Genomic DNA, 17,500 nt, shown 5'->3' on the forward strand with positions numbered 1-17,500 from the left:
GAGGGGAAAAGGTGGGGGGGGGCGGTGGGGGGGGGGATTCAGATTTTACAGAGGCCAGTTTCGAATTGCAGCCGTCCGTAGGTGCCCTTTGAGAGCGGTTTTGAAGGAGTCAAGGGATTCACATGTCTTAATGACTGTTGGTAGGGCGTTCCACATTTTGGTGGCATAGGAGCGAAAATAATTTAGTCCCTTGTTTGTGCCGAATCTGGGTTGTACATGGTTTGTTGCACTCCCTCTGGTGTTGTGGGTGTGGACTTTGTCGTAGCTGGCTTCCATTGAGACTGAATGGCAGACTGCATCTTTGCATCTTCATGTCGCTGTGCTTCCATTGACACTGAATGGCAGACTGCATCTTTGCATCTTCATGTCGCTGCAGGCTTCCATTGACACTGAATGGCAGACTGCATCTTTGCATCTTCATGTCGTTTTGCTTCCATTGACACTGAATGGTATAGACTGCATCTTTGCATCTTCATGTCGCTGCAGGCTTCCATTGACACTGAATGGCAGACTGCATCTTTGCATCTTCATGTCGTTTTGCTTCCATTGACACTGAATGGCAGACTGCATCTTTGCATCTTCATGTCGTTTTGCTTCCATTGACACTGAATGGTATAGACTGCATCTTTGCATCTTCATGTCGCTGCAGGCTTCCATTGACACTGAATGGCAGACTGCATCTTTGCATCTTCATGTCGTTTTGCTTCCATTGACACTGAATGGCAGACTGCATCTTTGCATCTTCATGTCTCTGTGCTTCCATTGACACTGAATGGCAGACTGCATCTTTGCATCTTCATGTCGCTGCAGGCTTCCATTGACACTGAATGGTATAGACTGCATCTTTGCATCTTCATGTCGCTGTGCTTCCATTGACACTGAATGGCAGACTGCATCTTTGCATCTTCATGTCGTTTTGCTTCCATTGACACTGAATGGCAGACTGCATCTTTGCATCTTCATGTCGCTGCAGGCTTCCATTGACACTGAATGGCAGACTGCATCTTTGCAGGTGTGAACGCAGCGAAGGACAGAGCTTTGCACTGCATTATTCACCTTGCTGAGTCACCCTCTCTAGACCACGTCCATCCCACACGCACACGCACACACGCACACACACACACGCACGCACACACACACACACGCACACATGCACGCACCAAGCAGCATGTCGTTGAGAGTTTTCCCGGCGACGGCATGACCTCTTAACTCCGTATTGTACGTGTGCGTGTTCTGTCGTATATATTAACGCCCCGCCCACAGCGTCACATGACCAGCATGGAGAGTCACATGACGAGCATGGAGAGCAGCAGATCCACGGCGCGGGGGGGGGGGGGGGGGCAGTTTTAGTTTTGGTTCTCCTCTCCTCTCCTCTCCTCTCCTCTCCTCTCCTCTCCTCTCCTCTCCTCCCCATGGAATGATTATTATTCTGTCCTGGCCATACATGGAGCGTGTCTCGAGTGTACAGGGTTTGATGAGGTCAGACGGACATAAGGAAATGTCAGAACATGAGGCTGTGTTTCCCTCTCTCGCGCTGAGCAGCAGACGGACTGTGTTTCCCTCTCTCGCGCTGAGCAGCAGACGGACTGCGCTAGCTTGGCTGTGAGGAGCTGAGCGCAGCGGCAGCAGCACAAGGTGACCTTAACTCACAGCGAGGGAAGTTAGCCTCTGTGACTGCACGTGGCTGCTAGCATGGAGGCTAGCAGCCCCTCCCTGCTAGCATGGAGGCTAGCAGTCCCTCCCTGCTAGCATGGAGGCTAGCAGCCTAGTGTATAGGCCAGAGCCATAGAGTAAGAGTTGCAACAACTCCGTTCACTTCCTGGGGCTTCAGTCCAATGGAGGCTCTCCTACATAGACTTCTATTGGCTTCAGTCCAATGGAGGCTCTCCTACATAGACTTCTATTGGCTTCAGTCCAATGGAGGCTCTCCTACATAGACTTCTATTGGCTTCAGTCCAATGGAGGCTCTCCTACATAGACTTCTATAGGCTTCAGTCCAATGGAGGCTCTCCTACATAGACTTCTATTGGCTTCAGTCCAATGGAGGCTCTCCTACATAGACTTCTATTGGCTTCAGTCCAATGGAGGCTCTCCTACATAGACTTCTATTGGCTTCAGTCCAATGGAGGCTCTCCTACATAGACTTCTATTGGCTTCAGTCCAATGGAGGCTCTCCTACATAGACTTCTATTGGCTTCAGTCCAATGGAGGCTCTCCTACATATACTTCTATTGGCTTCAGTCCAATGGAGGCTCTCCTACATAGACTTCTATTGGCTTCAGTCCAATGGAGGCTCTTCTACATAGACTTCTATTGGCTTTAGTCCAATGGAGGCTCTCCTACATAGACTTCTATTGGCTTCAGTCCAATGGAGGCTCTGAATGTCCTAACTCTTCTATTAGATGGCTCTGGCTAGCTTACATTGTGATCATTTTAATTTATACGATATATATGATCCAAAAAGCATTCATATTTTGCGGGAGAGAGACGGATAAGGAGCAGAAGAGATACGAGTCAGAGATACGAGTCATTCTTTCCGCCGCGCTAACATGTGAGTCAACGGCAAGCTAATATGAGCCCAGAGCGTTAGCATACGTCAGCCGAAAGGCGGACGTTGGAATAACGTGTTCCTTCCACGCGCTACGTCCAACCAGGGAAACTCCCCCTGTCAGGTGTAAAGGAGCAACTTGGACACTCAGGCATGAAGGAAGCATGAGTTCAAGTCCGTTGCTCTCCCCTTGTCCCCCATATATGGGGACTAGGTTGGTCTCCCCTTGTCCCCCATATATGGGGACTAGGTTGGTCTCCCCTTGTCCCCCATATATGGGGACTAGGTTGGTCTCCCCTTGTCCCCCATATATGGGGACTAGGTTGGTCTCCCCTTGTCCCCCATATATGGGGACTAGGTTGGTCTCCCCTTGTCCCCCATATATGGGGACTAGGTTGGTCTCCCCTTGTCCCCCATATATGGGGACTAGGTTGGTCTCCCCTTGTCCCCCATATATGGGGACTAGGTTGGTCTCCCCTTGTCCCCCATATATGGGGACTAGGTTGCTCTCCCCTTGTCCCCCATATATGGGGACTAGGTTGGTCTCCCCTTGTCCCCCATATATGGGGACTAGGTTGGTCTCCCCTTGTCCCCCATATATGGGGACTAGGTTGGCGGAGGGTGTGTAGAGCCCAGGATCACATTAGATGATTGACACAGGGGTGAAAAATGGGTTACAAAATCGTGAGATAAAAGATACAAAATAAAATAAAGAGTCGCAGTTCCCCCCTGGAGCGGTGGGGTGTCTGCACCGTCCGTGAATATGTCTTCAATCCCATAGCTGGAGCGGTGGGCTGTCTGCACCGTGAAACGTGAATATGTCTTCAATCCCATAGCTGGAGCGGTGGGGTGTCTTCACCGTGAAACGTGAATATGTCTTCAATCCCATAGCTGGAGCGGTGGGGTGTTGCCATAGGAACCGGACCAACGGTCCTTTAAACTGACTGCAGTCCTTGGCAGCGGGTGGGGGGGGTATGTGAGGTCACCGCAGCACCCGCCATGAGGGGGGGGAAGGGGAGAGGGAGAGAGAGAGAGAGAGAGAGAGACACTAGCCACCAGGCAGGAGCATAGAACTGCAGCTGTTTGCATGGATTCCTGTCAGTGATGGCGCACGTGTGTGTGTGTGTGTGTGTGTGTGTGTGTGTGTGTGTGTGTGTGTGTGTGTGTGTGTGTGTGTGTGTGTGTGTGTGTGTGTGTGTGTGTGTGTGTGTGTGTGTGTGTGTGTGTGTGTGTGTGTGTGTGTGTGTGTGTGTGTGTGTGTGTGTGTGTGTGTGTGTGTGTGTGCGCACACAGCGTAGCAGATTAGCCACAGCCCAGTGCGTTGCGAGCTTGCTGCACCCCTGTGGTTGACACCTACACCACACACACACACACACACACACACACACACACACACACACACACAGACACACACACACACACACACACACACACACACACACACACACACACACACACACACACAGACACACACACACACACACACACACACACACACACACACACACACACACACACACACACACACACACACACAGACACACACACACACACACACACACACACACACACAGTGGACTTGTGTTAAAGGTGAAGCCGTTTTTCTTGCATGTTCTTCTTGTTTTGGTTTGTTATGTTTGACTTCATTTAGTTTTTTGTTGCTTCTTAGAACACACGACACGTTTTTTTTCTCCAATGTGTCATATTTCTATTGGTTGTTGTTGGTTGTCATGGCTACCAGTTCCCACCTGATGTTGTGTGGGAGTTCTGATTGGTCCAGACCGACCTGAATAACTGCTAGTTTACATAAAGTCTTAAGAGAAGGACTAAAGTCTAAGATGTACAGCTCATCAGTGGGTGTGTTGGTGCTGTATCCTCCAAAGAGGATGATACGATCTCCCACAATGCAACAGCTCATACTGTTCAATGGACCTGGACCTTTCCCCTTCGGCTTAACCTTCTTCCAGGAGAAGGTCTCTGGATGGAATTTCCACACATCATTTAGGTTCTTGTTACCGTTCCAGCCACCAAATATATACAACTCTCCATTGTAGGTAAATGCTGAAGAACAGCAGCGTCCTTCTGGATGAGGCTGTGCAGAAGATGTGCTCAGCCAGACGTTGGTCACTGTGTCAAACACTCTGATGTCGTCCTGACCCCCATAGCCCCCAAATACAAACATCTTTGTCCCAATCATGGTAGCAGAGTGACGGTATGTAGCAAGCGGTGGAGTTCCTCTGGTGTTCATTAAAGACCAGACCATTGTGCTGGTGTCCAACTTGTACATGTCATTAGTGGATCTAGTCAGCTTGGTGTATCCGCCATGGATAAACATGGCCTTCCCCAACACACAGGCTGAGTGGTGGTACCTCTCCTCTGGAACAGTGCCAGAAACCCTGGGTTTGGACCATCTGTGGGCGTCAACATCAAATGCATGAAGCACATTGTAGTACTTCCCTATCGAGTATCCTCCCCAGATGTAGACTGCATCTTCTATCAACACAGCTGTGTGGCCGTAGCGCCTGGATGGAACCTCTAGGGGGCGTCCTCCTCCTCCTCTTCCAGAGTTCACTGGGGTCAGCTTCCTCCAGCATAAAGACACTGTGTTGAAGACGTGAACATCAATGTGATCACTGTCTCCTCCAAAGCAGTACAGCTTGTCCTGCAGCACCACAGCTGCATGGAGACTTCTCCCTGCTCCTCCTTTCAGATGGACGGTCCAGCGGATCATTCTAACGTCACAATGTCCTTGATTCTCTGTCCCACAATGCAGTTCTGTCTCTCTCTGTCCCACAATGCAGTTCTGTCTCTCTCTGTCCCACAATGCAGTTCTGTCTCTCTCTGTCCCACAATGCAGTTCTGTCTCTCTCTGTCCCACAATGCAGTTCTGTCTCTCTCTCTGTCCCACAATGCAGTTCTGTCTCTCTCTGTCCCACAATGCAGTTCTGTCTCTCTCTGTCCCACGATGCAGTTCTGTCTCTCTCTCTCCCACAATGCAGTTCTGTCTCTCTCTGTCCAAGAATGCAGTTCTGTCTCTCTCTGTCCCACAATGCAGTTCTGTCGCAACACATCACCTCTTATATCACTACAGCGGTACAAATGTCACATGACGCCTACGGCCAATCCGTGAAGCCTGCGTGTTGCGTTGGCCAATCAGGGAAGCCGATGGACCTTGTGACGTAATTTGACTAAAAGCAGTGGACCACCAGGAAAACACTATAACTAGAAAAGGTGCCCCTCGGCGCACAGGTCTCCACCAGGGCAGGTCAGGTTGTGGCCTCCTGGTGGCGCTATAATAGGACAGGTCTCCACCAGGGCAGGTCAGGTTGTGGCCTCCTGGTGGCGCTATAATAGGACAGGTCTCCACCAGGCCAGGCCAGGTCAGGTTGTGGCCTCCTGGTGGCGCTATAATAGGACAGGTCTCCACCAGGGCAGGTCAGGTTGTGGCCTCCTGGTGGCGCTATAATAGGACAGGTCTCCACCAGGCCAGGTCAGGTCAGGTTGTGGCCTCCTGGTGGCGCTATAATAGGACAGGTCTCCACCAGGGCAGGTCAGGTTGTGGCCTCCTGGTGGCGCTATAATAGGACAGGTCTCCACCAGGGCAGGTCAGGCTGTGGCCTCCTGGTGGCGCTATAATAGGACAGGTCTCCACCAGGGCAGGTCAGGTTGTGGCCTCCTGGTGGCGCTATACTAGGACAGGTCTCCACCAGGGCAGGTCAGGTTGTGGCCTCCTGGTGGCGCTATAATAGGACAGGACTCCACCAGGGCAGGTCAGGTTGTGGCCTCCTGGTGGCGCTATAATAGGACAGGTCTCCACCAGGCCAGGTCAGGCTGTGGCCTCCTGGTGGCGCTATAATAGGACAGGTCTCCACCAGGGCAGGTCAGGCTGTGGCCTCCTGGTGGCGCTATAATAGGACAGGTCTCCACCAGGGCAGGTCAGGTTGTGGCCTCCTGGTGGCGCTATAATAGGACAGGTCTCCACCAGGGCAGGTCAGGTTCTGGCCTCCTGGTGGCGCTATAATAGGACAGGTCTCCACCAGGCCAGGTCAGGTTGTGGCCTCCTGGTGGCGCTATAATAGGACAGGTCTCCACCAGGGCAGGTCAGGTTGTGGCCTCCTGGTGGCGCTATACTAGGACAGGTCTCCACCAGGGCAGGTCAGGTTGTGGCCTCCTGGTGGCGCTATAATAGGACAGGTCTCCACCAGGGCAGGTCAGGTTGTGGCCTCCTGGTGGCGCTATAATAGGACAGGTCTCCACCAGGGCAGGTCAGGCTGAGGCCTCCTGGTGGCGCTATAATAGGACAGGTCTCCACCAGGCCAGGTCAGGTTGTGGCCTCCTGGTGGCGCTATAATAGGACAGGTCTCCACCAGGCCAGGTCAGGTTGTGGCCTCCTGGTGGCGCTATAATAGGACAGGTCTCCACCAGGGCAGGTCAGGTTGTGGCCTCCTGGTGGCGCTATAATAGGCGTTCTCGAACATTTGGGGCAGAGGTTCATTGTTGGCATCCAGGGAGTGTGTGTGCAAAATTTGGCACCATGCCGGATTAAGGATGCTGTTATGCAGCGTGGCTACATCCTCCAGACGGTAGGAATGCCCAATAAGCCGGGAGCTGATAAGGAGCTGTTGAGGCAAAATTCGGCAAAATTCTGTTCAGTGTCTGCGATAATTGGCAGGCGTCGTCGTCGTCATATATGTCATATATTCGTTTTCTCATGTCATGTGAAAGCAGGGAATCATCGTAGCTTCAAATTGACATATTGGTTGTTCAGTTTGACCCACCAGTTCTGGAGATATGGCTTATAGAGTAATGTCTTGCAGAGAAACAGGCTTGAAAGGTTCACTTCTGTGGACTCTAACATTACACCTATAGCTACATGTTTAAGCATTTATTTCATATTTACATGTCTTCTGTGGTCTCTAACATTACACCTATAGCTACATGTTTAAGCATTTATTTCATATTTACATGTCTTCTGTGGACTCCAACATTACACCTAGCTACATGTTTAAGCATTTATTTCATATTTACATGTCTTCTGTGGACTCCAACATTACACCTATAGCTACATGTTTAAGCATTTATTTCATATTTACATGTCTTCTGTGGTCTCTAACATTACACCTAGCTACATGTTTAAGCATTTATTTCATATGTACATGTCTTCTGTGGACTCTAACATTACACCTATAGCTACATGTTTAAGCATTTATTTCATATTTACATGTCTTCTGTGGTCTCTAACATTACACCTAGCTACATGTTTAAGCATTTATTTCATATTTACATGTCTTCTGTGGTCTCAAGCTTTACACCTATAGCTACATGTTTAAGCATTTATTTCATATTTACATGTCTTCTGTGGTCTCTAACATTACACCTATAGCTACATGTTTAAGCATTTATGTCATATTTACATGTCTTCTGTGGTCTCCAACATTACACCTAGCTACATGTTTAAGCATTTATTTCATATTTACATGTCTTCTGTGGTCTCCAACATTACACCTAGCTACATGTTTAAGCATTTATTTCATATTTACATGTCTTCTGTGGTCTCTAACATTACACCTAGCTACATGTTTAAGCATTTATTTCATATTTACATGTCTTCTGTGGTCTCTAACATTACACCTATAGCTACATGTTTAAGCATTTATTTCATATTTACATGTCTTCTGTGGTCTCTAACATTACACCTATAGCTACATGTTTAAGCATTTATGTCATATTTACATGTCTTCTGTGGTCTCCAACATTACACCTATAGCTACATGTTTAAGCATTTATTTCATATGTACATGTCTTCTGTGGACTCTAACATTACACCTATAGCTACATGTTTAAGCATTTATTTCATATTTACATGTCTTCTGTGGTCTCTAACATTACACCTAGCTACATGTTTAAGCATTTATTTCATATTTACATGTCTTCTGTGGTCTCCAACATTACACCTAGCTACATGTTTAAGCATTTATTTCATATTTACATGTCTTCTGTGGTCTCTAACATTACACCTATAGCTACATGTTTAAGCATTTATTTCATATTTACATGTCTTCTGTGGTCTCTAACATTACACCTATAGCTACATGTTTAAGCATTTATTTCATATTTACATGTCTTCTGTGGTCTCTATCATTACACCTATAGCTACATGTTTAAGCATTTATTTCATATTTACATGTCTTCTGTGGTCTCTAACATTACACCTAGCTACATGTTTAAGCATTTATTTCATATTTACATGTCTTCTGTGGTCTCTAACATTACACCTAGCTACATGTTTAAGCATTTATTTCATATTTACATGTCTTCTGTGGTCTCCAACATTACACCTAGCTACATGTTTAAGCATTTATTTCATATTTACATGTCTTCTGTGGTCTCTAACATTACACCTATAGCTACATGTTTAAGCATTTATTTCATATTTACATGTCTTCTGTGGACTCTAACATTACACCTATAGCTACATGTTTAAGCATTTATTTCATATTTACATGTCTTCTGTGGTCTCTAACATTACACCTATAGCTACATGTTTAAGCATTTATTTCATATTTACATGTCTTCTGTGGACTCTAACATTACACCTATAGCTACATGTTTCATATTTACATCCACTAGTGTTTGTGTTCAAGAAGTCCTTGTTAAATGTGAATGCTTAATAAAGATGTTACATCTAGTGTGTGTGTGTGTGTGTGTGTGTGTGTGTGTGTGTATGTGTGTGTGTGTGTGCGTGTGGCATGTGGCGTGTGCGTGCGTGTGTGTGTGTGTGTGTGTGTGTGTGTGCGTGCGCTCTCCCCCTCCCCCCTCAGGGTCATCTGAACCAGAGGATCAGTCCGTGCTCCACCCTGACCAGCAGCACAGCGTCGCCCCCTGGTGGGGGCAGCCCCTGCTCCACACTGCCCCCCGGTGGTAACAACATGCCGGGCCACCAGGGGGCGCCCTACGGCTCCGTCAGCTCCCCCACCTCCACCCTGGAGAGCAGGGACAGCGGCATCATCGGTAAACACACACACACACACACACAAACACGCATCTGTGTCGCTTTAGCGTATAACTAGTTAACCCGTTCTGACCTGAGGTAGCGCGCCACCGAGTGGCGCGCTACGAGCTTGTATGTCTGCTATTTTTTTAAATTTTAGAATTTATTTTCTACTCTGTCTGTGTCTCATAGGAGGGCTGTGGGCAGTTCAGTAACCGTCTTCCAGTGACATCATCGATGGGGAATACAAGCTAATAAAAACCGCAGGCTTTCTAGTCCTGAAAAGTTGCAATGCGAAAATGGAAGCCATCGTTCTCACGATAATGAAAATCTAAACATTTGTGTAAATAAATATTGTTTAAAAAGAAATCTGCCTAATGATGATGTCACTGGAAGACAATTTACAATTTAGGCATTTAGCAGACGCTCTTAATCCAGAGCGACTTACATTAAGCAAGAACAAAAAGCATGGGAATACATCACATAAAAGCATTTATCATGAAACATGCTATCGTGGCCTTTCTTAACAAACAAATAAGGCCACTGTTTTGTCGGGGTGGTGTTGCAGTCTATTGTTGCTGTATAACTCGCGTCGCCTCTCCTCTTGTAGATTCAAATACTCACGGAGATCGGATTGTTTTGTCAGAACAAATCATATTTATTTCTCCTCTCATAACATAAACTTGTATTCAAATAAAACAATAAAGAGCCTGTGAGCGCGGTCAACAAACTGTGAGCTTCCCCGTCTATGTCACATTCTCCCAGCAGGGAGTCACCTATATGTCATCAGGTGCCTAGCACCTACAAATCCTCTCTCAAAAGGGGAGGGGAAACCTCCATTCAGCATGTCAAATCCATAGCATAATTATAATAATTAAATAACCACAAAAACATAGTTCATAGAGCAGGCAATAATAAATCTGAATAAATACAAATAATCATAAATAGAAAATGGCTCTAACATACCAGCCCCGAATTGCTTACAAAGCAATTACCAAATAATAAGACATCAAAGAGCCATTAGCATGAAAGCATATAGGACATTTGTCCTCAGCATATAATATGCATAATCAAGTTCATATATTTTTTTCTTCTTGTTCGTATTCAAGTCCATTATTCAAGCGACCAAAGTCTGTATGATCCAAGCGAACGAGTGTGCGCATGAATGTGTGTGTATGTGTGCATTGTTCTGGGGGGGGGGGGGGCAGACAAGAGTCTAAGGTCCATATCCACTAGTCAGAGGTGCACTTGACCAGAAGAAGGGGCTTAGTAGGCTCAGTCGGCTGCCTCCAAGAGCAGACAGAGCTTGGTGACGGGTCTTTGAATGACGTTGGTCTTGGTTTTTACCAAGACGCTACGGACAAGTCCTTGAGGTCCTGGAAGGGTCTTGACGACTCGTCCCAGGGGCCACGAGTTCCTCGGTGCGTTGTCATCGACGATTACAACGAGATCTCCAGGGTTGAAATTTCTCCTGATTTCATTCCATTTGTGACGTTCCTGCATAAGTGGAACGTATTCCCTGGTCCAACGTTTCCAAAACAGGTCGGCGAGGTATTGTACCTGCCTCCATCTCCTCCTTGTATATTGGTCATCTTTGTGAAACAGCCCTGGGGGCATGATTGGGTTTGTTCTCAACTGGAGCAGATGATTTGGTGTGAGGGGTTCCAAATCGTTCGGGTCGTTTGTCACTGTTGTGATGGGCCTATCATTCATCACAGCCTCGACCTCGCACAAGATTGTGTGTAGAGCATCATCGTCCAGGATTTGTTCTTTCAGGACCGAATAGAGAATCTTTTTGACCAGTCGAATTAACCGCTCCCACACTCCACCGTGGTGAGGTCCTGAGGGAGGGTTGAATATCCAGTCAATTCCTTTTTTGAGCAGAGTTTTCTGTATTTTGTCGTTGTCCAGCGGTTTCACGGATTCCTCCAACTCCTTTTGTGCTGCAATGAAATTGGTACCATGATCTGACCTGATGGTTTTCACTGAGCCTCTGCGACAGATGAACCTACGAAGAGCATTAATGCATGCATCCGTATTCAGGTGACTGGCAACCTCCAGGTGAACAGCACGGCTTACTAGGCAAGTAAAGATTACTCCCCACCTCTTGACATGAACACGGCCACGTCTCACTTCGATGGGCCCAAAGTAGTCTATACCCACGTGGGTGAACGGGGGAAGATCAGGTGTTATGCGATCTAAGGGGAGATCGGCCATTTTCTGCTCACCGGCTTTGGCCTGTAGTCGTCTGCAGAAAACACAGTTTCTGATGATCTTCCTTGCTGAAGAATTTGCACCAGACAGCCAATACTTCTGGTGAAGTTTAGAGAGCATGTGCCCTCTTCCAGCATGTCCAACTTGTTGGTGAATGCGGTTCATTATCAATTTAGAGACTTGAGAAAGTTTAGGTAGGATCATTGGATGTTTGATCTCAGTTGGCATAGCCATCCTCCTAATCCTTCCTCCCACTCTCAGAATTCCAGCGTCAATGACAGGGTCCAGCTTGTAAATGGAGCTTCCTTTACTGCACCGTTTTCTTCTCTCCAGTGAGGACATTTCCTCCTTGAAATGCTGTCTTTGCTCATAGCAAATAATGGCGTTTTCAGCATTTTCCAAGTCCTCCATTGAAAGTGCAGGGGTTGAAGCCATTTTCAACCGGAGCATCTGGTCCTTCAGTGACTTTACTTTGTGACTTGACCTGAGTGAGTAAGTCTCTTTCCTCTTCTGAGTCATTTCCAGAAGAAGTTTCCGTATTTTCATCATCCAGGCTACAGCTCTCTTCAGGCTGTGCCATGACGAGTAGTACTCAATGAGCTTGCTTGTTGGAGTTTTGTCTGTGATATTGGTGACAATACTGAAAATAATCGCTTCTTTCCTAACTTCAGGGTCCTCTGAGAGAACGGATCCAAACTCTGGAGTTCTTGGCCATTGTGCTTCAGATTTTCCCAGAAACTCTGGTCCTTGAAGCCATGTTTCAGAACTGAGGAAGGAGTCAATGTTCAGTCCTCGCGATGCATAATCAGCGGGATTTTGTTTGGTGTCGACAAACCTCCACTGGCTAACTTCTGACAGGTTATGGATCACTGCAATCCGGTTGGCCACAAAGGTGTGGAACCTCCTGGTCTTGTTTCGCAGATATTTCAACACAGACTGGCTGTCAGTCCAGAAGGTGGATGGCTGGAGCTCTATTTGGAGCTCTGATCGAAGCATTTTGTCCATCCTTACAGCCAGTGTCGCCGCAGTGAGTTCCAATCTGGGAATCGTTATCACTTTAAGAGGAGTGACTCTTGATTTCCCCATCACAAAGGCAATGTGAACTTCATCTTTGCTATTTGTGAGCCTCAGGTAACTTGCAGTTCCATAACCTTGTTCGCTTGCATCGCTAAAGTGGTGCAATACTGCAGTTTCCACTTGACCAAAGTTTTTTGGTTTCACACATCTGTCCATTCGAAACCTGGACAGCTGGGCTAGATCTTTGAGCCATTGCTGCCATGGTTTTGACAGTTCCACTGGAACGACCTCATCCCATCCGTATTTGTCCTTACAGAGCTGCTGAAGGATTTGCTTCGCCTTCAAAATGAACGGCGCAAGGAGACCAAGGGGATCATACACCGAGCTGGTGGTAGAGAGTATTGACCTTCTGGTAAGCGTGCTGTTGTTAACAGCAACACGAAAACTGAATATGTCACTCTCAATGTCCCAGTACAGACAGAGGGCTCTTTCATTAGGCAGCTTCTCCCTGTCAAGATCCAAATTCTTGATTTGTTTTGCCTTGTCATCGTTAGGGATAGATGCCAGAACCTCTCGACTATTACTAACCCACTTGGTCAATTTGAATCCACCTAGAGAGCAGATTTGTCTCAGGTCTTTAACAAGCTGTATAGCGTGTTTCTCTGTCGCTACAGACTTGAGACAGTCATCAACGTAGAAATTTGATTTGACTGTGTCAGCTATTTCTGGATCGAATTTCTCACGGTTGTCATCTGCAGTCTTTTGCAAAGCAAAGTTGGCACAGGTCGGAGAAGATACAGCGCCGAAGAGATGAACTCTCATTCTGTACTCCTCCAAACTTTTGCTGGTGTCGCCATCTGGCCACCACAGAAATCTGAGCAGGTTTACGTCCTCTTCGTTAACACGCACTTGGTGAAACATGCCCTCAATATCTGCCATAACAGCGAAGGGTTCCTGCCGGAACCTGAGCAGGACACCAATGAGCGAGTTGGCTAGATCGGGGCCCTGAAGGAGTACTTTGTTGAGTGATGTACCTTTATAGGATGATGCACAGTCGAAGACCACACGGATAGTTTTCTTGCGTTTATGGTAGACACCATGGTGTGGTATGTACCACAGTTTGCCATTTTCCTGGTGTAGCTCTTCTGGTGGTACCTTTTCCGCATATCCTTTCCTGATGATGTCACTCATGAACTCCTTATACTCGGCTGCATAGACCTCATCCCTTTTTAATTTCTTTTTGAGGTACAATGCTCGTTGTTCAGCCATTTGGTAGTTGTTCGGCATGATGGTATTCCGATCATGCAGTGGCAAAGGTAAGTGGTAGTGACCGTCTTTGAGTGTAACAGAACTGGATGCAATCTGTGTGAACTTTCTGTCATCAACCGACATCTCCCTTTTCTCATCATACTCCTTCTCTGGGAAGTCATGAGCATATTGTTCTTTGAGAAGGTTCTCAATGCGAACAATTGAGATGCGATTCACTAAGGCCATAGGTTTCTCATCCACAGCAGTGGAAGCATGAAGTGGTCCATTCACCACCCATCCTAACAATGTCTTCACTGCGTAGGGGCCGTTCTTCTGACTGTTGATGATTTTCCATGGCTCCATAGCCTTTGGAGTATTCACTCCAATGAGAAGCTCCACATCAGCATCAATTTCTCTGACCTTGATCTCCTGCAGATAAAGCCATTTATCAAGATCCGTCTGGGTAAGTATGTTTCTTTTTGTAACAGGTATCTTGTCTTGGGTGTACAGCTTGGGCAATGTTAGGTATGTACCCCCTTCCATATTGCTTACTTCTAGGCCGGTCAGCTCGAAGCTTTTCACAGTTTTCTCTGTTCCCATAGTCTGCAGGAGAACCTCAGTTCTGCGTCCTTTAGCTTTAAGCTGCCTCATGAGCTTTTCTGTACAGAATGTATCTGTACTACCTGGGTCCAGGAAGGCGTAGGTGAGTATACTCCTATTTCCACTGCAAAGTTTCACGTGAACTGGCACTATAGGAAGTATGCAGTCTTTACCAGCCCCGGTTCTTTCACCCTCTTCAAGTGACACCAGAGCGATGGTGACAGACGATGCTTCCTCCTGCCTCACATGCTGTTCTGCCCTATTAGATTTGGCCATCTCTGGTTTGGCTCTATGCAGAATAGTAGGGTGTTTGCCCTCACAAATCTGACAGGTCATTCTTCGCTTACAATTACGGCCCAAATGTCCTACTCTTAAACATCCGAAGCATAGGCCCTTTTCTCTGAAAAACTGAACTTTAATTTCATGCTCCTGTGCATTCAGTTTCTGACATTCAGATAAAGGATGCTTGCCTGTACAGTAGAGACATGAGGAGTCGTATCCACCAGACAGCATGTTGCTTTTGCTGGGTGACTTTTCAGCTTTGTTGTCAGGTACTGCCACTGCAGTAGCAAAACTACTCCCCCTGCCTGTAGATCTGCTAGATTTAGACTCCACAGTAGTTCTGGGTCTTGAAGTCTTCACATTGGCGGGTGAGTCATTAATGTCACCGTAAAGCGGGTCTTGCAGTATACTAGCCTGCTTCTCCATAAATTTAACCAAGTTGGTCAATCTGGCTCTCCTATGAGTCCGTTCCAAAATGTCACAAGCTGTTGCTCTCCATTTTTCCCTTAATTTATAAGGCAGCTTGGACACAATCAGTTTCAGGCTAGAGTTCTTATCCAGCTCCTCTATATCCTCCAAATCTCTCATTGCATTACAGCAGCCTCTCAGATAAAGTGCATAATAGTGCAATGCATCTCCATCCTCTGATTTAATAGAGTTCCAATTCAGAGCTTTTTCCATATAGGCGCTTGCAATCTTCATGTCATCACCAAAATGCTTCTTTAACAGGGTTTTGGCCTGAATGTAGCCTCCGTTAGCATTCATGTGAAGACAGCTCCTAACCAATTCTTTGCAAGGCCCGGAGGTATATTGTTCCAAGTAATATAGCCTATCTTGGCGGCTTTTTGTTTTTTCCTCAATACAATGTTCAAATGACCTCATAAATGCCTGGTAATTTAGAGGGTCGCCATTGAAAACTGGGATTTCTATAGAGGGAAGTGATGTCATTTTTTGCTGAACAATCAGCAAATCAGCAATCTCATTTTGCCTCTGAATTACAGTCAAGAAGTTGTCATTGTTTGACACTCCAGTTCCTGTCCCAAATCTCATTGGTTGCTGCTGTTGGGTCCTGTCAGTTGCTACTGGTGGTTCTGGTGGGCCTGGGCCATGGTTTGACATTCCTTGAAATTTTGTTTTTTGTCTTGCTCCAAGTGAATAAACTGTTGCATTTGCATTTTTGGTTTTACTTTCCAAATACTCATTCATGGCATCATGTGATTTTGACTGTGGCATTTGTGGTTGTGATTTAAGCAGTTCTGATGGTGGTTGTGAACTGGATTCAAAATCCGCCAGGACCTTTAATTTAGCGTCAGATTCAGCCAGGCTGATATCCAGTTCCATTTTTTCCAGTCTGGCTCGTATTTTAGTCTGCTCAATAGCTTGCTCCTGGTCCATGTTAACCTGTTCCATTTCTAGAGCCTGCTTTGCCTTTAATGTTGATGCCCTTATAAGGAGTGCAGCCTTCTCTGTCTCAGCCCTGAGTCGGGCTGACTTGACTGACGAAGTGGTAGATTTATTTGATTTTGCTTTTGATCGTTTTGACTCATTTGACACATTTGAGGCGCTGTCATGGGGTTCCACAGTCATTTGTTGTTTTTGTTCATTTACCCACATGTCAACTTCATGCAAGAACTCGTGAAACAAGTTTAGTTTTGGTTCATACCATGCATCATTATCATCCTTCTTTGTCTCGTCAGACAGGAGATTTTGAACCAACCCATGATAGTGAATGAATTCATCCAGTGACATTTTAAATGAGGCAACATCATATTGAACCTCTTTCACATTTCCACCCGGTACGAGCAAAGTTTGAACCTCTCTCATTTTACGAGTGCAAACACCAAGTTTCCCTCTGCGCGTTCCACTCAGTGATTTAACATCATCCTCCGCCGCGGCGGGGTCAACAGAAACCACCTCCTCTTCCATTGTTAAATATAACGTTCTCCACACAGTTTGAGTTTGATCAAAGACTTTATTTGAGAACCTCCCTTTGATTTGTCAGTTGTATGCAAAGCATTCCTTCATTTCATTTCAATTCAATTCATTTCATTTCAAAGCATCCATTTTATTATTTCCCAACATCAGCGCAGCATTTATTTTTCGTTCCAATTAATTTCAGCGCATCCATTTCACAACAGCGCATCAGCGCGCAACATTTGCTTTTCGTTTAATTCACTCCAATAAAGCAACAGCGCATCGGCGCGACATTTCATTCATAATTTTGAGCAGCAGCTCCTTTGTTTGGCTTTTATAGCCTTGGGCTAGGCTACTACTCACGGCCCGTTGGGGAAACAACTTCAAGTCCAAGGTGAGGTTTGTCGTCAATGTCGCCGTTTCCAAGCCGCTTGTAGTTGTGAAATGTTGCCGTCCTTTACTACCGCACCATGCGGAGTTTGTTGACTAATATCGTGGCCTTTCTTAACAAACAAATAAGGCCACTGTTTTGTCGGGGTGGTGTTGCAGTCTATTGTTGCTGTATAACTCGCGTCGCCTCTCCTCTTGTAGATTCAAATACTCACGGAGATCGGATTGTTTTGTCAGAACAAATCATATTTATTTCTCCTCTCATAACATAAACTTGTATTCAAATAAAACAATAA

At 46.4% G+C, this 17,500-nt stretch overlaps 1 protein-coding gene across 1 annotated transcript in view; it reads left to right on the forward strand.

Moving 5' to 3' along the window:
• The window catches only part of LOC310875200 (protein TANC2-like), an 86,344-nt gene that overhangs the window by 13,675 nt on the left and 55,169 nt on the right, over positions 1 to 17,500 (forward strand). The window contains exon 3 of the mRNA XM_083788344.1: positions 9,370 to 9,559. Within this exon, the coding sequence (XP_083644470.1) occupies positions 9,370 to 9,559 (190 nt within the window). The remainder of the gene's footprint in view (positions 1 to 9,369; positions 9,560 to 17,500) is intronic.

The sequence above is a fragment of the Protomyctophum parallelum genome (assembly GCF_964188405.1).
Source record: "Protomyctophum parallelum genome assembly, chromosome: 17".
Taxonomy (NCBI): domain Eukaryota; kingdom Metazoa; phylum Chordata; class Actinopteri; order Myctophiformes; family Myctophidae; genus Protomyctophum; species Protomyctophum parallelum.